Here is a 23,588-nt window from a genome sequence, read left to right on the forward strand (position 1 = left end):
TGCACCTGTACGACTGACTAAATGTCACATAAATAATAGAGAGCTGCTACACGCAGTCAAAGTATGAGGTTCTACTAAATGTTGCTGCAAGTTGTAGCCGTCATGAATGTCGGATATCATCATGTTGCACCAACTTTTCGACTCAAATTACTGACTTTAGGGGGCGGTTCCAGTTAAATTTTCCGACTCAAAGGTCAAGAATTTCGACTATGGAGGACAAATGGAACACACTAAATGTAGCAGTTCACTGTGCTGTAACGATGACACCAACTTGTTTATAAAGGTGAACTGGGGTTTTAGGGACAAATTCACACAGACTAGCTGTACCCGTAATGAAATAAAATAAAACAGGCAGTCTTTCTTATTTAACTGCACCTTCTGTGTTTGTGGCTGAAATGTGATTTGAAGCACAAATAATGCCTTCTGCAGGGTGGTATGGTCAGGTTAGTCTCTGCATAAACGTTGTATAATCTGCCTTATGAATCTGATACAGAAATTAGGCAAATACACATAAAGGTAACAAAAAAAATTGAGATTTAATTTATTCAATTCCCTCCATTATGTATTGTATACCATATTTATCATGAAGCTGGAGTTTTTAGAATCTCTCACTCTGTGGAAAGACTTTTTTATTTTAAAAACGAATTAAATTTGAATTTTCCATTTAGTAATTTTTCCCCATTAATAAAAACGTGTGCTGTAGGTTACCTGATACAGAAGAGACTTAGGGCCATTAAAAAAAATAAAATAAAAGTCTATTAAATTCTGACTTTTTTCTCAGAATTCTGAGATAAAAGTCAGAATTGAATAGACTTTTATTTTTTTGAATGTTCATAATCCTCTTCCATACCCCGACATGGTAAAAACTGCCACAAATTACTAAGAGTTTCTTTAAACCCTTTAAACAAAACAAGAAAATGGAAGATGAAACATCTTTGAGTTAAACTTTTATCACAATGGGTTAGCAGCAGTACAAAATTATTGCATTATACATTCCGATGAAATTTGTCTTGTGCATTGAACCCATCCCTTAGGGAGCAGCAAGCTGCCGTTGTGCTGTGCCTGGGGAGCAATCTGGGGCTAGAGGTCTTGTTCAGGGACCCTGAATGGCAGTCTGTGGACGTCAAACCAGGAACCTTGCATCCTCTAACCACTAGGCCACCACTACCCCAATAAAAGGCATTGATCATTTGGATTTATTTATTTTTCTTCAGAGTATCTTGTTATTTCTCCTCTGTTTCTTCTCCTCACTGTTTTGACCTCAGTTGGACCTTCATACGATAAGGTTTGGGTGTCAAAGTGACTCCATAAACCGGGGTGAAGTCTGGTTCTCCAGCATCCTCCGGCCAGATGAACTTAAACCTCCTCAGCAGAGTCACCACGATGAGGAAAAGTTCCATACGAGCCAGACTCTCTCCAAGACATACCCGAGGACCTGGGACACAGAAAGTCAGTTGATCCAAGCCACATTACACGCTGGTCACCTCAACCATGACACATGTCAGTTTACCTGCAGAGAAAGGCATGAAAGCTTCAGGTTTGACAAACTCTCCCTGTTCATTTAGGAAGTTCTCCGGGTTGAATTCATGAGGGAACTTCCACTGTCCTTCCTCCCTCAGCACCGAATCCAGGTTCTGGATGATCATTGTACCCTGAACAGAAACAAAAATATGAATTGCTGTAAAATATGCTCTGAATTCAAGGTTCAGTCTTGCAAATAGACCTCAAGAAACACTACTCTCCTACCTTGGGAATGGAGAATCCCATGAGCTCTGTGTCTTTAGTCGTGCAGTGAAAGATACTGAGAGGAACAGTGTTGGCAATCCTCTGAATTTCATGGATCACAGCCTGGGTGAAAACATATTTTCTAAACTGTTTAATGCTATAAAAAAAGGTGGCTTTGGAGATGCAACAATAGCAAGCACAGAAAAACCTGTGCGTAGGGCATGCTGAGTCTGTCCTCAAATGTGACCCGATCCTTTCCAACCAGCACCCGGTCTATCTCCTGCTGACATTGTTCTGAAGGATCAAAGAAATATTAACAGGTTGTAGTCCGTGGGCCAGAATCTGTAAGACATCTCCTTAAGAAGTTTCGTATGAACTGTCAGGGGCCAGCTTTCTTTTAATTGGATAAGTTAAAGTTGCTACACAAAGCAGTGATCTCAAAACACCAATGTAGCCACGTTTTCACTTGCACATTAATAAGTTATAGCCGATAAGAAATCTAAATTGATGCGCTCCGGTCCAAGACGTCACGTGATTCGAGTTTTGCTGCTCAGCCAATCAGATCGCTGTATTGTCAGCTGTGCGAGTTCAATCAGTTCATCATGGCTGCACCCGTAAGGTGTTGTATGCATCCGTTTCCAGATGAAGAAAGCCCAATAATACAATTTTCTGGTGAGAGTTGACAGAGATCTTGATGGCAAGTAAAAATAAATAGATCAGACCATCCATCCATTGTCCTACACGCTTATCCCCGCTGGGATCGTGAGGGGTGCTGGTGCCGATCTCCAGCTGTCAATGGGCGAGAGGCGGGGTTCACCCTGGACAGGTCGCCAGTCCATTGCAGGGCAGAAATAGCCCAGACCTTTCCCAATTTACTGTGGTATCACCAAGACCTGCTGCTCTAGGATAGCACAGGCGACAGGTGTCGTTGTGCCAAATGCGTTATCCCTGCCACAATTTGGATCCCCTGCGTCGGGATCGCATTCAGCTGGAAGAATGAATCCAGTCAACTCCGCCTCATTTCCAATAGGCGTGGAAATGAAGATGGCAATAGTGTTGTTACATTAAAACTGAAAATGTAACACTTGTTAGTGCTTTCGTCAGCGATTGCTATGTCGGTTAAAACTCGATTGATCACTCATTATAACACGTTCTGGGAAGGTAAATGGCTCTGTGGTCATTTCCAGATGTGTCACGAAAATATTAGCTTTATGTTATTAGATTGTCGCATGTCTGTCTGCTTAAACCAAAAATCCCCTTCCTGAGTCCATCACAGCTGTCTGCTTGTTCATCTTTTTTCATTTTCTTTTTTGGTAGCTAGACCCGCAAGAATGGATCATATAAAGCGTATTCCACATGTGGTCAAATGAACACTAAATAAAGGTACAGCCAAAATTATCAGATAAGATTTTAATTCAGCCAAGAAACATATAGAGCTATTAACCATATTAAGAAAACGAGACATGTCACTTTTAAAAGTAGTACAATGTGTTAGGAGTTTAAAAAGTCTATTTCATTTTATTAGAATGTGATTAAAAATATTTAGACTTCACATCGCTGGAGGTTAAAAGTTTTATTGATTTCTCTCCTGACGCAGGGGATACAAATTCTAGCAAGGATAAGTCGTTTGGCTGTGCTATCCTAACACAGCAGGTCTTGGAGATATCACAGTAAATTGGGCCAAAGTCGGCTATTTCTGCCCTGCAATGGACTGGGGACCTGTCCAGGTTGTACCCCGCCTCTCTCCCATTGACAACTGGAGATAGACACCAGCACCCCTCGCGAACCCAGCAGGGATAAGCGAGTTAGAGGATGGATGGATGGATGGATGGATGGATGGATGGATGGATGGATGGATGGATGGATGGACTGGGCTACAGATTTTGGCCCACGGCCTATTGTTCTGTAATCCACCCAAAATATGTAAAAAGTCAACCTGACTGTGTGGACAGCTAAAGCCTTGTCTGGTTTAATTTATCTGAAACATTACAGACGGAAAATAGCGTCAACAAGAAAAGATTTACAACTGTGGGTAACATCTTGGACATAGCTTTTGAGTTTCAGCTCTCAGACTGAAGGCCTGTAGAAAAAATTGGTATACAGAGGAGTTCAGCTTAAATGCTAAATATCTAGGTAATGTTGCTGCAACTCAAACCTAAATCATCATTCCTTGATGGTAAAATGTGTTTGTGCTCATGTGCGCTTTTTAAATTTTCCAAAAATGACAGTGTTATTAGTAATCATCCCTACTTTGGCCTCATCTGTCCTAGGTGTCAAGATCTTCTGGTCTTAGGCTGGTTAATCAACTTTTGTATACCTCATTGTAAAATGTTACCGGTTTTAAGTTCCAGAATCTAGCCTTCTTTGATGTATTATGCTTTAGTCTTTGTTTGTTTTGACTTTACTAGACTTTAGTTAGTAGATGATGTTACTTCATTTCTTTTTTACCATTTATGCATCTTGATTCTGTTAGATTTTTGTATCATCCCTGTCTACCCTGTCATCATTCAGACTCTCCGTCACCTTCATTGTTTTCATCTGTCACTCATAATTATGGATAGCTTTCCTCTCTGCTCTTTCTCTCTATATAAACCACCAGTCACCTTCCCTAGTTGTCAGATCCTCTGCTATGTCACCTTCATGTTTGCTTCCTGTGTTATCTAGCACCGTAAGTTGTATTTTCATTCATTAAACTAAAAGTAATTTCATCATGCGCCTCCAAAGATCCTGTCTGCATGTTGGTCCAGGACCTGCATGACACTTGGGTGGATTGGTCCAGAAATCTTGCGCTTTTGTCTTATACAACTTTGCAAAGTCATGTTGCCTCTTTTAGGGAAAATTGTTCCCAATTCAGCTTTTCTAAACAATTAAAACTTTCAGTGTTTTTCATTCCTGTCATGAACAACAATTAATATGCTGGCACTGACATTGTGGAATCTACTATGTACTTTCATACAATGATGGTTCCACTTAAACGCTTTTACCACCCTGCAACGACCAGATCTTTCTTTTTACTGTCATTACTTTCTTTTTCCAATTTGAATGTGATGTTGTGCATGTGCTAGAATTCATATGACTAAACTATCAAGGTAATGACAGAAATTAGCCAGTTTTAACAAATAAAGTTGTACCTTGTATGTGTGGGTAGTTCATGAGGTAGAGAAACCCAGTAAGGAGGGTGTTGGAGGTTGTGTCTGTCCCAGCAATGTAAAGATCAAAGGTGGTTCTTGTTAAATGTTCCTCAGAAAATGTAGAATCATCGTCCCTCTGAACAGAAGAAAGTGATTAATTAAGGCAAACATAAATAAGGTCAAAACTATAATGACTATTGATAAAACCGTAAAAATTGTAAAAAATTTAATCATTGTAAGAAATGAGTAATATCTACTGTGAGAACAACATTTCACCTCATTCAAATGCTGCTCTATCATATGAGAAGATGGAATTTACTGATTGAATGCTAACTTTGCCACATTTACATTTGTTCCTCCGTTTGCATATTTTTACACAGCTGGGTCATCACAATATGTTGACTTCCTCCTGCTAAGGAAGAACTGAGAGGCATCTCCACTAACACTAGTGGAGCAGCAACACTCCAGAAACAAACAGCAGATGTAGCGCTCAACACCCTGCTACCGAGCAGAGTTGTTTGGGCTAACTCGGAGTTTTTCCTTCTTTTTAGCGAGATCTGCTCGAGGATGTGTCAGGAAAGGCCTGTCCTTTTCTGGAGGAGTTTGTATGCTGGAGCGAAAATATTCCTCATAAACCTCTGTCAGGAGAGGCTGATTAGACCACAATTAAATGTCTCATCAATTCTGAATTAATATATTAATACATTTTCAAGCATTACCGTTCCATAGTCAGAGACCCACAAGATTAATAAAATAACTACACAGAATAAAAGCGATGATTTATTCTGTATCAATTGTTGGGACTTCCAGCTCTAATTTTCTATTCATATACCCCCCCAACACCTTTAGGGCTACAGCACATTTCTTCACTTAAATAACGCCATCTTTACTTCAACCTAAAATAAAAATACAGCCTATATGATTAATATAAAGTGAGGTTGGCACAAATTATACACCTACAAGAAAATCTGTGTCAGCTTGTTTTAGAAGGATGGCTGAAGCCATCATGCTGAAGATATCAGTTATTTCAATAACTCACACCATCCCATCATTAATGGCATATGTTGTAACCGATTAATACTTTAGTTGAGTATGGTTAAAGATAAGAAAACTTATAACTTAACCTTACCTGATTAAACTGTATTTTCATACTTCATCATGATTCGCTGCTATGTCCTTTCAACGCCTTTCATAATCAATTCCTCCCCCCCCTCATAATTATAATATAAAACGTTTCTTTTCATTATACTGGCGGAAATGGGCTTCCATAACCATCTGTTCTGAAACTATAAACGCTGAGTATGACAGAGTGAGGTAGAACTACTTGGAAGAGATAGGAGGCAGAGCTGGAGAGATGAAGATGTTGAGGTTCTCTATGGGAGTGACGAGGATAGATAATATGAGGAATGAGTTCATCAGAGGAACAGCTCATAGGAGGTGTTTTGTCGATAAAGCCCGAGAGGCCAGACTGAAGCTGGAGTTCTAGAAGACCAAGGAGGAGATTTATGGATAGAGTTAAAGAGGACATGAAGGCAGTTGATGTGAGAGAAGAGGATGCAGAACATGGGTTTAGATGGAGAGAGATGATGGTTAGTGGTGACCCCTGAAAGGAAAAAGCCAAAAGGAGTATTTGCATACGTTTTCCATTTCATCCAAATAGCAGTCAACAAAATCTCGTGGCTCTCCAGAGACTCGGGTTTTTTTGTGTTCATTCACCAAATGTCTCACAAGATTCAGAAAAATCTAAAATGTAAAGAAATGTAAGTAATATTTAATTATTTCATCATTCTTCATAGGTATGATCTTGGGTATGATGCTGTTACCTCCATGTCTTCAAAGGCTTTGTTGAAGGGCAGCGGCAGGTGACGTATTAAAGGGACAGAGTCATACAGCTGTGAAGACAGGCTTCTTATTACATTGAATAAATTCAATCAAATCTAGGATCATGGAGTCTTAGAAGTCTGACATTTCACATAAACATATGCACAACTTCATGAAATGAGATTTTTTTGTAATGCCTGTAAATATATGGTAAATTATGCTCCATCCGGATATTGATCTTCTACTAATTTACAAATATAAGCTTTGAAAAGAATGCAAGGAATTTTATGTGACAAACCAATACGAAGTAGTGCATAAAATATTTTTCAACTGTTTTCAACGGCCTATAAATGCCCCAGAAGTTGCACTTTGTGTTGGTCTATCACACACAGACTTTTCAAGGCCCTCCACATGCTCACATATTTACACAAAATCACCAAACTCTATTAATAAGTGATTTTGGAAGTTTGTAGATTGGAAACTAATCAGTCTGTTAACTTCTTCTTAGGTATATAAAATTATGCAGCCGGCAGACTTCACATTTGAAAAAAAAAAAGTTTAAATTGAAAACATTAAAACTCCATCAACTCCAATTTTTAAGGCACGTTGATCCAAATATTTGTAACATAAATTAAAATGTACACCCTATGACAAGCCTATACCAAAAAACTATATTTCAATAGTACCATCAAAGGTATTTATCCACAAAGATCTAGTTGATGATCTTGTCAATTCCACGACCAATTGCCCTATGGACAAAAGTTTAATTTCTTCTGTCTGTTTGGTTTTATATCTGATGAAGCAGAAATTCTTTATGTGCTTATAAAAACTGAATTTTGAGCTATGTAATGTAATTAACTGCGGTTATTCTGCCAATCATCATATTTTCCATTTAGCTTTGCCTAAAAACCATCATGACTCACCATTGCCCATGGACTGTTGATTATTTTAGTTATCTCAGTAAAACACCTCACAATCAACTTGATTGTCTCATCATCGTACTCGTAGCGTGTTCCAAAGAGAAGCTGGCAGATGATGTTGGAGCCAGCGTTATGAAACATAACCTGAGGACTCACAGTGTTACCTGTAAAGACATAACGTTTAATAAAACTGCAGGCAAAGAGTAGAGCTCAAAATATAATAGAATCCACATTCAATACACACATACACATTTACCCGACTAATTTCACTTTTCCTGAGCTTTACTTTCCTGGGGCTTTGGTCCCCCAAGCCACCCAGTACTTTGCTTTGCTTTCTCTGGGCTTGTTGAGGGGGCGGGGCTTCGGGCATTAAGAAAAACTGTCCGCCACAAAGGTGGAGTAAGAAGCAGTAAGGAGATGAGGAGTTTACAAACCTAGTGATTTTATACCCTTAATTTATCACAAGATGATTTAAGATGATTTTAGGTAAGAAAGTACACCTCCAAACATAATTTGTGCGGTCAGTTCATCAGGATTATGAGTCAGTTTTAATTCTGCTCGGACTTGTCGGGGCCGCAGAGATCCACTGGGATAAAACACTGCAGCTCCCCCGGAGAGAGTGCGGTGTTTTTCTCGACCAGACCGTCTGTGATTTCCCTCAGACTTGATCTGTTTGTCGCAAACGTACAAATCGTCACTGAATAAAGTAATAAAGTAGTTTTAAGTTCTTGCCGATATTATTAACTCCTTTTATTAAAAACGGAGAATTGCTTTTTTGTTTTATTTTATTATGAGTACCACTCATGTACTGTAGAATCACTCAAGGCTCCATGCTTGGCCTATTCCTCTTCTCTCTCTATCCCGTCCCTCAGGACTCAGTTATAAGAAACCAGGTTTTTTCAGGCAGAATACAGTCAGGGTTTTATGACACTAAAAAGGAAAATAGTTGCTCTAAAAATAAACTCCTCAAAAGTTTATGTTGTTCGGATGCACTGATGTCTCTAACATCTGTGTTGACCTGGGACCGAGGAGTCAGTATCTGACACTGACTGCTACAGACCTCAGTGTAAGACTTATAATCTTAACTTTGATGCACAGTAAGAAATTAAAACTAGGACAGCTGACTAAAGATTATAATCTTTGCTTTAATTAAAATTTGCTTGGGATACTGCGCTGCACTTTACTCTGGGCTTAACAAAACTCTTAACTGGTACCAGAAAATGAGAGCACATTTCTTCAGATTTAGCAGCAACTCATTAGCTACTGGTTCACCTTCGGATGGATTTTAAAATTATTTTATTTGTTTTTAAATGTCTTCATGACCTTGCTTTCCAGGATCAGTGTGACCTGCTTCATCTGCACGCTCCCTCTTGTTTGCTCAGGTCTGCAGATAAGTTTTTATTAGTCATCCAAAAAACAAAGAGTGCAAAGCAGTATCCACACTTTGTTGTTGCACAAAACTCTGGTTTACCGAGGTAAACCAAAGCCTGGGGCTTTTCATGGAAAAGGGGCTAATGACCATTTATGTTTTTCCTACTCATACAATTATATTAGCACACTTACTTGTTTGCAATTAAATATAGAGTTTAGTTTACTTCAAATTTATTTATTCATATATTTTCCCTGTTTTTGTCATCATACATTTTTTTAAATTGTAGTATTTGGATTACAAACCCAGCCATTTATACTGTAGGTGGACCAAAAAAGACCCAGATGCATTTCCTTTAGAATCCTCTAAAGCAGGGGTGTCAAACTCATTTTGGTTGAGGGGCCGCATACAGCTCAATCTGATCTTAACAGGGCCACACGAGTTAACTCATTGAAAGATTAAATAGAACTAATAAATGTGGACTTGTTATTGATTTTTATATAAGTTAATTTCACTTTTACGCAATATATTATGAATAACCTCAGCGTTTTTAAGAAAAGTATGTGCAATTTCAACAATACTTTTACTCAGTTAAACATTTACTTGTGCATTATGCATAAGAACTGATCACAGTGATTATACAATGTTAAAAAACATTTATTCACATTTTTTGGAACTTAAAAACACTGTCCTGCATGACAAAATACATCAAACAGATAAAAATTAAGAAATGATTTGAATTTTTCCACACCTGAAGCTTAATCTGCTAATTAAAACACAGCGCCCCTCGTGGACAATATAGGAACTGCATATTTTCAATTAAACAAAGTACATGTTTTTTTTCAAACATTGTTTTATCATTCTCTTCCTTTTATCTTGTCCACTTGTGAAAGTCAAATCTGATGAGCTCTTTGTGGCATCTTATTGCCACATTGCCAGACAGGACACTGGAATTTTTTTTTTTATTTTTTATTTTTTTTTTTTTTATAATGATAATGCATTTAGCCTCAGGGCCGGACTAAATTGTTCGGCGGGCTGGATCCGGCCCGCGGGCCGTATGTTTGACACCCCTGCTCTAAAGTGTTACGGTATGGACAGCGAGTAGTAAAGGATTTAAAATGTGCCAATAAAGTGATGAAAAATAAAGAGGAAATATTTTACACACAAAATTATTTTTGTGTGTGCCAGATAGTAATACAAATTATGATAAATAATGATTCTAATCCAAAATGACTCATGGATCTAACACAAAGCTTTGCCAATAGCCAAAATATGACAACAGGTCAGTAATAGCAACAGGGTGCTGCAATATAGGAAGCTTAACTAATAAAAGCCGTACCACTGTTCTTTTCCAGTGTTTCAATGATGTATTGAATTTCCTCAAGGATTCTCTCCTCCATTGATTTCTTTCCCAGACCAAAGTTCTTGAGGTTCATCAGAGCAAAGCGCCGGCGTTCCCTCCAGATTGGGCCATAATCAGCCATAGCCACACCTACAATAAAGAGCCCAACTGAAATGAAACAGTTTTTAAAAATAATGTACATTTACTTTTAAAAATTAATGTACATTTACTCAAAGTTAACTGCAAAGATGTATGGTAAACACATGCCCAAATGTACAGTGAGAATAAGATGCAGTTTTGTGACAATTTTATTTTTATTTTATTTTTCAAAAGCTTGAAAAACACTGATTTGGGACAATTTAAAGGTATAGTGGAATATTTCTCCAGAAATCCTTTTAATTAATGCACATGCTCAGCTGTGCTGCACCTTCACTGCTTTTAGCAGCGACTCTAATCAGTCGCGGTTCCACCCGCTGTGCTACTGTGCATTTCTGAGATGTCCCAGATGCACCGCCACTCGTTGCTTCTCTAAAGTACGCAGGTTTTCTATTTTTCTCTTCTTGCCGCACCGACACCATGTCAATCTGGATCAGAGCGGATTTCCCAAATCCACTAGGTCTTATTTCTGTCTTCTGAGGCCTTCCTCTTCTCCTCATAAACATGTCAGACAGTTTGCTTCTTGCGACTATTGTATTGAGTGAGAGCAGCGGCACTACAATGAACGGCTGAAATTGAAGCTCACTGGATACATAAACACTAGAAGTGTGCATGTGGTGCAAGAGGAAACTAACCAGGGACAAGCGTTAGGTGAGCGCATTACAATGATTGACATGTGGGACGACCACTAGAAAAGGAGATTCCCCCGGAACTCGAAGCCAAAAAAATCGTCCGCTATACCTTTAAGTTCAAGTATTAAAAGTTGAGCTAAACAACAGGACATTGGTTAGTTGGTTGGTTAGTTGGGAATAAATTCTGCTAAACAATGTGGAAATTAAAGTCTGACTAGACAATGCATCTTGTTCCATTTTTGGAAATTAGTTGATGTAATTTAAAATTCATTTGTATATTTTGGAAAACCGAATCTGACATTCCTGCTGATTTTAAACAGGAAGCATTAATATCCTTCTTAATGCAGCTGTCGAGTTTTACAATGATGGCTGAGACAAGACGACATCATATTAGTTAACTGGAAACACACATCACTTCTCTCTAAACACATATTTTACCTTTTGTCTGCATTAGGTCATTTATAAAAAGGTCTTGGGGTCTTCCAGCGAAATCGGTAGATTTAGTCACAATTGCCTCCTTCATTGCCTTGAACCCATTGATGACAACAGCTGGTTTTGAACCCATGAACAGACTGTAGACATTTCCATAGGACTCCCTGAGCTGGAAGACAACAGCAACACATGTTTTTATTAGATCAATCAGAGCTTTAATACAGGCAACAAACCACACATCTTACTGTTTATTGTTTGTAGTGTGGGCTGTCAGGATCCCCAGGGGTGTAATTACTTATTGTAGCTCCCAGGGGATCCTGCAGTCTGTTTATGTTTTACACCTTTAGTATTGTTCATCCTTAGATCCTAGTTTCTGTCGTTAGTTTTGTTTCCTGTTCAGTATTTATGGTAATAGTGTATTCTGGTATCTGTTGAATTTATTTCCGGTTTTAGTTAGCTTCTGTTATTTCAGTTGTTCTGTTAGATCTTTATTTTCTGCTTGCTCTTCTTTAGTTTAGTTAATGTTTTTCCTCATGTTTGGCCATTCTCATGTTTCCCTGTTGGATTAAATTTTTCCTCAGCCTTGCAGCCAGATTGGCTCCTCCATAAAATGGTTGAGCCAATCTGGATCACCGTGCGGGATTTTCATAGATGTGACGTATCAGAGAAACAACTGTTTGGATTCAGACAACAACGACGCCTCCCAGCTAGGAAAATGGATGTAGTCCTTACCAGAGCAGAGACTATTATTCCTGGGGTCAACAGAACAAGCATTACAGTAAAATCCCAGTGTTACAAGCAGTACATTAAAAAAAGAAAAAGACAGAAACCGAAACCACACAAACAGAAACTAAAAAGCATTAGCACAGTCTACATTTCCTACACATGCATTCAATTTAATATGATTTCATGATGTATTGGATATTTAAAAAAATATTTTTTGAAGTTAAAGTTTTTCACCTCTGACCAGTAATAAAGTTTGATTTTAGTCCAGATTAACTAGCTGGATTAGTTAGTGTGAATACACTTTGGACTTTACAAAATAATAGGACAACAAATTAAAGTGTGCTGTTCCTACCCTCTCAAAGTCCTTTAAGGGGTTCTCTAAGTTTAGATGCAGCAGGGTCCCCAGTACAGGGAGACAGGGGGGTCCTGGTGGGAAGTTCTTGGGTCTCCGAGGTTGGAGCTGAAGAAGAAGGAAGCAAACACAGAGCCCTAGCAGAAATATAGAAACAAACATGGTTGTTGAGATTGGATTAAACTGAACTGCAAATCGGTCTGAGTTCTTCTGAAAGAACAGCTCAGCTTGCAGTGCTGATGACCTTGGTGTGTACTTTTATTCTTTGTTTTTAGAGAGAGAGAGAGAGAGAGAGAGAGAGAGAGAGAGAGAGAGAGAGAGAGAGAGAGAGAATCCAACATTAGTAGGACTGTTCACAGAGAAAGGAAGCAAAACATAAATGTGTGTACTGGGGATGTTTCAGCATTTTTTTTGGATCAGAGAGGCATATCTGGGCGGAACAGACATCAACACATGTCAGCTTGAAATAATGTTTGATATTAGTTACTTCTGATAATATGTTAACTTGAATAATTCTTCCATTCCTCAAACAACTCCTTTGCTTCAGAAAAACAAAACATTTGGCTGCAGCTAAAAGACTGGTTTTCACAAGAATCATAACAGTTTGTGTTCACTTATAGTAAGTTTGATTGTTTAAAAAAAGAGTACTTTTTTAACACAAACACCACATAATGCATTGGGATTGATTTATGCCACTCTATGCTCCACTCGATTCAGCTACCAGTCATCTTAATTGGTTCCACCTGCTGTCACCACTAATTAGTGTACTCTGCTCACCTGTCGCCTACATATACCAGCATGATCCAACCACTCCCTGCCAGAACGTCTCATCTTGTTTCCCTGCCTGTATGTGTTGTTTTGCCAGTGTTATCCCTGGGACCAGTCCTTGCCCTGGCCTCGCCAGTCTGCTTGCTAGTGCTTCCAGGCTTCCTGTTGGTGATTCGCTCAGCTCAAGCTGGGAACACATTGGCGCCTTCAAGTCTGATTCCGCCTGCAGCTCCTGCACCAGACTGTCTTATTCTGCATCCTCTGGTCTTTCTTTTGCTGCCTTCCACCTTATCAATAAACTTCTTTTAATTTAACTTTGTGTTGGCTTGAATATTGGGTTCGCCACATATACCAGCATTACATGGGGTGGTTTTCATAGTAGTACAGCACTCATGATAAAACCAATACATTCTCTACCAGAAATTGTGGTTACTATGACGTAAAACATTAAGATATAAAAAAAAACATAAAATATGTTTCTGATTTGTTAGAAATCAGTGTTTCATTGGATTTTTAAACTAAAAAATGGCGTTTTCCTTTTGCCTTGGAGGTCGTACTTCTTAAGTCACAGATTACGTCATCTCCGTCTTTTAGTCTTCCAGTTTCCCTCCGTTGGACAGTAGGAAAACACGTGAACGCTCGCAATGTTGTTAAAGCAATAACAATAACGATGTTCTAGGCGGTATTTTGTGCAAATAAACAGAGCTGAAACATCCCGTCTGATGAACACCGAACGATAGCACCTGTACGACTGACTAAATGTCACATAAATAATAGAGAGCTGCTACAAGCAGTCAAAGTATGAGGTTCTACTCAATGTTGCTGCAAGTAGTAGCACCTTCTGTGTTTATGGCTGAAATGTGACTAGAAGTGCAAATAGGTGCCAACTGCAGGGTGTTATGGGCAGGTTAGTGTCTGCATAAATGTTGTTTGATCTGCTTTATGAATCTGGTGCAGAAATGAAGCAAACACCACATACAAAACTTAATAAAAAATGGAGATTTGATTTGTACAATTCCCTCCATTATGTATAGAGACCCATATTGAACATGAAGTGAGTTTCTAGAATATCTCACTCTTTGTGGAAAGACTTTTTGATTATAAAACCAACTTAAATTAGAATTTTTCATTTAGTAATTTTTCCCCATTAATAAAAATGTGTGCTGTAGGTTGGTAAAACCTGTAAAATTTCACAAATTGCTGAGAGTTTCTTTAAACCCTTAAAAAGAAAACAAGAAAATGGAAAGATGAAACATCTTTGTGTCAAACTTTTATCACAATGGGTTAGCAGCAGTACAGAAGTCTTGCAACATACATTACAATGAAATTTGTCTTGTGCATTGAACCCATCCCTTAGGGAGCAGCAAGCTGCCGTTGTGCTGTGCCTGGAGAGCAATCTGAGGCTAGAGGTCTTGTTCAGGGACCCAGAATGGCAGTCTGTGGATGTCAAACCAGGAACCTTGCATCCTTTAACCACTAGGTCACCAATACACCAAAAAAGGCATTGATGATTTGGATTTATTTATTTTTTCTTCAGAGTATCTTGTTATTTCTTCTCTGTTTCTTCTCCTCACTGTTTTGACCTGAGTTGGACCTTCATACGATAAGGTTTGGGTGTCAAAGTGACTCCATAAACCGGGGTGAAGTCTGGTTCTCCAGCATCCTCCGGCCAGATGAACTTAAACCTCCTCAGCAGAGTCACCACGATGAGGAAAAGTTCCATACGAGCCAGACTCTCTCCAAGACACATCCGAGGACCTGGGACACAGAAATCAGTTGATCCAAGCCACATTACACGCTGGTCACCTCAACCATGACACATGTCAGTTTACCTGCAGAGAAAGGCATGAAAGCTTCAGGTTTGACAAACTCTCCCTGTTCATTTAGGAAGTTCTCCGGGTTGAATTCATGAGGGAACTTCCACTGTCCTTCCTCCCTCAGCACCGAATTCAGGTTCTGGATGATCATTGTACCCTGAACAGAAACAAAAATATGAAATGTTGTAAAATATGCTCTGAATTCAAGGTTCAGTCTTGCAAATAGACTTCAAGAAACGCTACTCTCCTACCTTGGGAATGGAGAATCCCATGAGCTCTGTGTCTTTAGTCGTGCAGTGAAAGACACTGAGAGGAACAGTGTTGGAAATCCTCTGAATTTCATGGATCACAGCCTGGATGAAGAAGCATTGCTAATATTTTACTTTTTCTTGTTGTTTTGCAATTATTGCATCATATACATTTTAGTTTAAAATGACCGCATCTAGTATATAAAATAGTACCAGTGAACAATGAAGCAAGAAGATCACATGGAACGTGAATACAGAAAGAAAAACTAATTCATAGCATTAATAAATTATGTTTTTTTTATGATACCTGGACATATGGCATGTTGTTTCTGTCCTCATAACTGACTCGATCCTTCCCCTCCAGGACCTGGTCTATCTCTTGTTGACATCGTTCTGAGAGAAGAAAATACCTCAGAAGCAGCCACACTCTCCATGCCTGCTTCCTAAGCTTTTTTGCTATACATCAACCATTGATCTGCAGCAGTACTGTTACACATTTTGACTTTTTTCCTTACAAAGCAGAATAATTTGATTTAAAGTTTTGAAGGTAAAATATCACATTATTAGAGCCAGAAGTCTGAAGAAGTTTTGAAAGTATAATAAATAAATAAATAAATGAATGAATAAATAAATAAATAAATAAATAAATAAATATCAGACTGTATCACACTTGTGGTCACTTCTCTTGGTTGGTCATTAAGTTAAGCACTAATGTCACAGGCTGGCATTCCAACCAGAACACCACTCTTCAGGGACTTTGGGCTGGGTTCCAAATGATGCAAGTTTAAAAAGATATTCCTGGGGCATTTAAAGCACAAATTGTGCATAAAGGAACAGTAAAGAATTTCAGGTCAATGGCGTTTCATCCCTTTAGTTTAGGAGTCTCAAGGGATGAAGCCTCTAAACCACAGAATCAAAATGATTCCCTGACTGATCATGTCTATCCTTCCTGCTGCAGCACATAGAGATATTTATGGTACATGTTTTATAAACTTAAGTAAAACTATTCTGCTGAAAAGCCCTCACTGTAGTGTATAAATGAGCAGATGTGTTTTTTGGGGGACTTTAGTTTGTAGACAGATTCAGTCTGAACTGCAGAGAAGGAAGAACGTCTGTTTGGACTTAATTAAACATAGACATTAATGGAACATTAATACAGGCATACCTTGAACATGTGGGTAGTTCATCAGGTAAAGAAATCCTGTAAGCAGGGTGTTGGAGGTCGTGTCAGTCCCAGCAAAGTGAAGATCGAGGCTGTACATTATGAGCTGTTCTTCTGAAAAGGAAGAACCATCATCGCCTCGCTGAAAAGAGGACAGCTTATGATTATTGTAAACTGAGGCAGAAATGCAATCATAACTTCATACTGCACCACTTGTGAGATGAAACTAGTGCAAAAGCCTCTTACTCCAAGACTGTAAGAACGACAACTCGTGCATGTTTAGCATGTTAGATGTTTCCCTTGTTACGAACCTTTTCCAGTTCATCCAGATAACAGTCAACAAAGTGTCGAGGCTCCCCAGGAACACGGGTCTTCTTGTGTTCATTCACCAAATGGATAGCATAGTTCTCACAAATCTAAAGAACATCATTTATGTTATTTGCACTCAAAAGTGTTTACACCATACTATTATCTTATCTGACATATGTTATGTTTTACTAATTTTGCATGTTCAGTTTCTGAGTTGACAGTGTACACAGGTTTTATTTGCATTGATCAGATACAGGTTTTTTTAGATCAATTCTAAAATACATGGATGATGAAAATAAGTACAAATAACTAGACATGCAAGAATACTTGCTCATTTATTATGTAGAAAACTGTTTTTACCTCTGCATTTTTAAAAGCTTTTCTGAAGGGCAGCGGGAGTTTACGACTAATAGGAAAAGAATCATATATCTGCAAAAAAAACAAAAACAAGAAATCGTACATTATTTAAACAAAAACAGGACTATTCTGTACCTTTATTCTCCATGAAGTGTCCGGAACTGATTAGTTTTGCAGCGATAAGTCAGTCTCATGAAAATTGTATCATTGATGAGCATCAAATCGAGGCAGCTGTCCTACAATTATGAGACGGGTCCCTGGTACCGCACTCCTAAATCACCTCCTCAGCAAGAAATCAAGTCCCACTGACTCCTGTTTGTTGTAGTTCATTAGTTCTCACTAAATCTGGACCCGCTGTGCCAGATGTCCCATCATTACCTTGAGAACTCAAGTTTGGAACACGTATGAAAATCTCTCCCAAAAAAATAAATAAATAAAAAAACAATCTGTAGGCGTCCTCAGTCGCTCATGTGTGGGGGCTGGGGAAGAGTTAACTACCTCAGAGACTCACCATGGCCCACGGTCCGTTGGCTATCTTGGAATTTTCTGTGAAGCACTGGACGATCACTTTGATCATGTCATCATCGTACTCGTAGCGTCTTCCAAACAGGACCTGGCAGATGATGTTGGAGGCTGCATTATGGAACATGACCTGAGGACTCAGAGTTTTACCTGTAAAACGTAGGAAACAGACATTAAAAAAACTGTCTTTACAGAAACCAGATCACAGAGGGTGGATGTGTGGACCAACCAATGACATACCGATACTGCTCTCCAGCGTTTTAATAGTGTATTGAATCTCGTCGTTAATTCTGTCCTCCATTGACTTTTTCCCCAAACCAAAATTTCTCAAAGTCATCAGAGCAAAACGACGGTGCTCCCGCCAGCTTGAGCCATAATCCGCCAGAATCACTCCTAGAAAACATGCAGCACCACAGCAAATATGCATAAACATTTTTGACAAACTTGTGTCTGCATCTGCTCTACATGGGTACCATGCTTTCATAATATCATCACTTTAAACAATGTGTCCCAGATTTCCTATTTGTCCTTTATTAAGGCTTTATTAGCACTTTACTGTCACGGCCGAATTTCCCCTTTTTTGGACAATAAATGAATTTCTTATCTTATGCCTGTTTTTACTTCTAGATTTGTGGCAGCTTGTCAAGAGAGGGCGCTAGGGCACCGGCCCCATAAAAACTGCAGAAAAAAGCATAGACACAGTAAACATATTTATATTCTTTTGTGTAGGTCTAATTTAAAAGTTTCATTGGCCAAGGATGTGTATGTTTGCTTCGAAAACTTCCATGTAACATCATGTTGTCTCCAATTGGTTGCAAATTTCTCCTTGGGGCACAGCTCTCTGCACAAATGCCCAATCAGCATTTTTTCTTTATCCAATCAGATTAAATTCGTCATACCTGCCAATCACAGTCGCATCCCTGGCAGCTCAGACGCACGGATGTCACCCATACTTACAGATGCAAACGGAAGACCACAAAAACAAGACAGGGAGAGAATGCTGCAGCAACCAAACATTCAGTCACTGAATAATAAAATAATAACTTCACAAGAGAATCAGGGGCGGCTCATGATTAAAAATGCTTAATCACCACCCACCACTGATTCATATTATTTTCTTTTGTAGGTGTGGTCCTTGTTTGGACTTGTTCATTGTCGCTGTAATGTGTCGGTCATCATCCTCCCTAGGAATACATTCTCTTTGCAATTGTTTGGCCTTAAGGCTCACAATGCATCACATATTCTCACACGCTAACTGAGTCAACCTGATTACTTTCAGAAAGTTTTTACAGGACAGTTTGTTAATAACTCAATATTGTTGATGATGACGCAGCTCACCTGTTGAGAAAAACATCAAATTATAACATTATACATCTTATTTGCATTTTGTAGCATGATCTGGCCTTGTTTGAGATTTCACATGAAATGCAAAGGTCAGAAGAACATTAAAAATTACCAAACAACAAAACAAACCTTTACTGGGTACTTGTTGAAGTCAAAAGAAAGTGTAAAATTGTAAAATAGATAAGGAGCTGTGTAAAGGAATGAGTTAATTATGTAAATATGACCCTGGGTGTCTTTAACTCATGTTATTGAAATATTTTTTTGTATTTCAAAGCCTGTTATCTAATTGTTCCACTATCATTTTATATCTTACTGTAAATAACAGGAGACAAGATAAGAATTGCTTTATTGTCCGGCAACGAGGAAATTCAGGTGACAGTGGCAAATACAAAGACAGTTACACACAATTATTAGCAATAAAAAGAAGAAGAAAAATGGAACAAACTAGTCTAATCAACATGAGTTTTAAAGAAATGCCAGGAATGTGACAAAAAAATTAAGTACCAGAGTAGGTGCACTACATATTTTGTGTGTTTAAACACAAATGTCTGCAATAAATTAATTATTAGCACTCTCCTGCGAAACATGTGATAAAATGTTTGAGATATTTGAATCGGCGCTGATGAGGCAGGAACCAATGTAAAGAAACAGTAAAATAAAAAAAATACTCCTAAACATTATTTTTCCGAAGAAATGTAATATCTACCTTTCCTCCTGGTAACATCGTTGACAAACAAGTCTTGGGGTCGTCCAGAGAAATCAGCAGCCTTGATCACAATGGCTTCTTTCATGGCCTTCAGCCCGTTGATGATCACAGCTGGTTTTGGACCGATGTAAACACTGTAGACTTTTCCATAGGATTTGCTCAGCTGAAAATGTCAATGATTTAATATTGTCAGACAGTTTAGGGATTTAAACACCTGTTCATCTTTGGTGTAACCATGTAATAAAAGATTTGCTGTGCATACAGGCGTACCTTTAAAATGTATAATAATTAATATTAATATTTTTCTTCCATTTGTTTAATTTGAAATGAAAACACTATTGTTTAGATCCATTAGCTAAGTTGGTCATAAAAAAATCAATTAATTTTGGCTTCCAGATGTTGGAAAAAAATCGTTGGAACATTTGAATATTTAATAAGATCAGCAAAAATAAATTTTACATTATAGATTCAATTCAATCCAATTTTATCTATATAGCACCAATTCATGAAACATGCCGTCTCAAGGCATTTTCCAAAGTCAGATTCCATCAGATCCTCCAGGTTGGTCAGAAAGTTTCCTCTCTAAGGAAACCCAGCAGGTTGCATCAAGTCTCTCCAAGCAGCATTCACTCCTCCTGAAAGAGCGTAGAGCCACAGTGGACAGTCGTCTGCATTGTTGATGGCTTTGCAGCAATCCCTCATACTGAGCATGCATGAAGCGACAGTGGAGAGGAAAACTCCCCTTTAACAGGGAGGAGAACCTCCAGCAGAACCAGAACCAGGTTCAGTGTGAACGCTCATCTGCCTCCACCCACTGGGGCTTAGAGAAGACAGAGCAGAGACACAGAAAGCACAGAAGCTCACATTGATCCAGGAGTACTTTCTATGTTAGATGGTGATAGGGGATGATCTGTGTTCCCTGGATGATGTCACAGCTAACAGAACGCCAGGCCAGGGACGTTTCTCAATATGCGTACTTAAGCATTCTCGCGTGCTCGTAACACATCATCAGCCCCAGCATTGTTCCAATTGCCAAGAACACCAGACTGAGAACGGACCAAATCCCCGGATGTTGTTCTCGCCCCGCCCTCTTTATCCAGCATGCATCAGAGCAGACTTGTGCATTCTTCAGACTGACAGCTTTCCCAGAATGCACCGTGGCCGCAGCTTGATTCTGGTTTTATAGCCACAATTCTGTCATTTTTAGATATTTTTTTTTTGGCTTTTTTAGATTTTAAACATATTATTGATTTAAAAATGTTTTCAATAAAATATGGTGTAGTGTATGAATAGTTTTGTATGTTACAAAAAAGGCTAAAGAACTTCAATTGTAATTTATTTAACACCATATATTACCTCTGACATTCAACAATTATTACATTTGTCATACAATTATTTTATTTTTTTATGATCAATATAAGTAATAATTAACTATGATTTAAAGACTACTAATAATAGGAGGCTGTGCGTGTGGTGATGTCTGTATCATCTTGGTATCATGTTTCTGATTGATTTCTGTTTCCTGCCCTGTCCATTATTCTCCTTCTCGCTTTAACTTGTTGCCCTCATTACTCTCAGCTGTCTTTCATAATCAAATTATTTACTTCCACCTGCTCCCCTTGCTTTTGCTCCCTCCCCACCCCTGTACTTAAGCTGCCTGTATTATTCTACCAGTTGCTGGTTTCTCCTGTTACGCTACCTCGGGTTTGTTTCCCTGCCTGCACTCCGTGTCATGCCTGCCCCGTGCAGGACAAGTTTTTTGTTTCTTCTACCTTATTTTTGTTTCATTCACATTTTGTCACTATGACGCCTTGCATTTGGTTCCTCCTTCAACCAAACTTGACACCTTGGAGCAAGTAGGTTCTGGGTTTACCTATTTCTGGATGGAGTTTGCATAGTCTCCCCTTCACATGTGCTGGTTCTCTCTGGGTACTCCCTCTTCCTCCAATAGTCATAAAAAAACATGACTAGGATGGTCTACCCGCCCCACCCTACTCTCTGTAAGGGCAAGAGGGTTTAGACAATCGATGGCTGGATGATTTCTGTGTTGACATTATCCCTCTAACATAGGTTTATCAGAGCTTGAGTCATTAACACAATGGCTGTCTTTTAAATATTGCTATGAATAGATCCATTATGAGTATAACCTCACAATGTCAGGTTGATCATACTGACTGTTTTGTTACTGGCCACTGTTATTGTTTGTTACTGTTACTGGTGTCAACATTTCTGACATGTTTAGCCCTAGAGGTACAAAAATCCCCAAATTAAAGCTCGTTTTACAAAAGGTTATAATCAACCCTTAAAGTTAAAATATATTGCACAATACACAGTAAAAATGTTAGCTCTGAAGTAATGTAGAACTGGTTTTAAAGGAAAAGGGTGAGGTCACACTGAACTTACAAATCCTCTTTCCAAGTATTCTTTTTTTCATCTTGCATACGTTTTAGCAGATGAAAAAAAATCTGTGCAAACATTGCCTTATCAAGTCTGCTGTCCATAACCTCTGACAACCTCTTGCAATAGTTGGCATTATTCCAAGTGTACAGATAGTTTATTCTTTACTGATATGGGACATAGTATGCAAGCATTTGTAAATCATAAAAGCAGCACTCTGAAGAGAAAGCAAGTTTTTAAACTTCTTAAGCATGTTCATTTCACCATTCAGCTTTACTGGAACCCTTTCAATACTAAATGAAATACGACTAATGTTATTTAAGACATGCAAACATCAAAATGTGTATTGCATCAAATTTCTCACCCTGTCAAAATCCTTCAGTGGGTTCTCCAGGCTCAGATTCAAAAGGTTCCCCAATACAGGCAAGATGGGGGGTCCGGGTGGGAAGTTCTTTGGCCTCTGAGATTTGAATAGGACGATGACAAACCAAACAAAAAGCCATAAGAGAAAGATTGAAACAAACATGTTTCTATTGTGACTGAAGGGGAAAAAATGAGGTGGTTGACGTCCAGCTAACAGAATAAATCTGCTGCTATTCGCCCTGCCCAGTTTGCTTAAGGACTTTGTTTGTCTGGATGAAAGGTGAACGAAGCCATCGACAAGAAAAATGTAACAAGGGACAAGTTTGGACAGGGTTAAACAAGAGCTATCTGGGTCAAGTGTAAAGCTGCACAGATAAGTTAACAACATATAGTAAGCGTTTGAAATATAATCTGTTCCACTGAAGATAAACCTGAGGTTAATCTTTCCTGGAGCCAGTCCGTCCCACCTGCAGGCACAGATCAATATACATTTTTGTCCTTTATTTCCACGGTTTTCCACCAGGCTGTACCTCCTGGGGAGGCTGTGGTCTTTAAACATCTGTAGGACACTCCTGTGGCTGTGGATGCTTTACTAGTTTGCGGTAACAGTGGCAGAGAAAAAACTGCTGGACATTATAGATTGTGCCAGTCACCTCCTGAGTCTAGAGTGTCTAAGGCCTCTTTCACAACCCATTTCTTCACCATAAAACCTGTTCCATCATCGGCCTCCTGCAATTCATGAATAACAAACCAATCCAGTGATATCCTGCACACATGGGAGCTTTCAAATGTGACAACATAAATCTGGAAAAGGACATGGAGTTGAACTCAGCAGGGCCAAGAGCAGCAGAATTGGGCATCTCTCATTTTATTGGGTAAACATTTTGTTGCTATTTGTAGCTTTATTATTTCAAAGAAGCTTTGTTACTGGAGTCCAGCAATATGTGTGCTCTAGTCTTTCCCAGTGCGTCATCAATGATGTGACATTA

The 23,588-nt window shown here is 38.7% G+C and overlaps 2 protein-coding genes across 4 annotated transcripts; both read right to left on the minus strand.

Annotated features, from left to right (window-relative positions):
* Window positions 1–934: 934 nt before the first annotated feature.
* Window positions 935–12,818, minus strand: LOC105924952 (cytochrome P450 2K1). Of its 3 annotated transcripts, XM_036126454.1 has the most exons (11): window positions 12,607–12,816; window positions 11,535–11,697; window positions 10,306–10,458; window positions 7,601–7,761; window positions 6,680–6,748; window positions 6,495–6,599; window positions 4,857–4,992; window positions 1,934–2,019; window positions 1,747–1,848; window positions 1,511–1,652; window positions 935–1,435 (listed from the first exon to the last, which is right to left on the minus strand). In XM_036126454.1, the coding sequence occupies exons 1-11, from the start codon at window positions 12,766–12,768 to the stop codon at window positions 1,248–1,250; spliced, it is 1,467 nt and encodes a 488-aa protein (XP_035982347.1). In that variant the 5' UTR covers window positions 12,769–12,816; the 3' UTR covers window positions 935–1,247. The 3 variants fall into 3 exon arrangements, with proteins under 3 accessions (XP_035982347.1, XP_035982352.1, XP_035982356.1); XM_036126459.1 differs by lacking the exon at window positions 6,495–6,599 and having other exon boundaries at window positions 12,607–12,818; XM_036126463.1 differs by lacking the exons at window positions 6,495–6,599; window positions 6,680–6,748 and having other exon boundaries at window positions 12,607–12,818.
* A 2,063-nt stretch (window positions 12,819–14,881) lies between these two features.
* On the minus strand, window positions 14,882–22,884 carry LOC105926568 (cytochrome P450 2F2). Its single transcript, XM_012862946.3, has 11 exons — window positions 22,601–22,884; window positions 19,840–20,002; window positions 18,030–18,182; window positions 17,779–17,939; window positions 17,271–17,339; window positions 16,913–17,017; window positions 16,605–16,743; window positions 15,747–15,832; window positions 15,443–15,544; window positions 15,207–15,348; window positions 14,882–15,132 (listed from the first exon to the last, which is right to left on the minus strand). The coding sequence occupies exons 1-11, from the start codon at window positions 22,760–22,762 to the stop codon at window positions 14,945–14,947; spliced, it is 1,470 nt and encodes a 489-aa protein (XP_012718400.2). The 5' UTR covers window positions 22,763–22,884; the 3' UTR covers window positions 14,882–14,944.
* Window positions 22,885–23,588: the final 704 nt, after the last annotated feature.

Source organism: Fundulus heteroclitus, chromosome 2 (assembly GCF_011125445.2).
Source record: "Fundulus heteroclitus isolate FHET01 chromosome 2, MU-UCD_Fhet_4.1, whole genome shotgun sequence".
NCBI lineage: Eukaryota > Metazoa > Chordata > Actinopteri > Cyprinodontiformes > Fundulidae > Fundulus > Fundulus heteroclitus.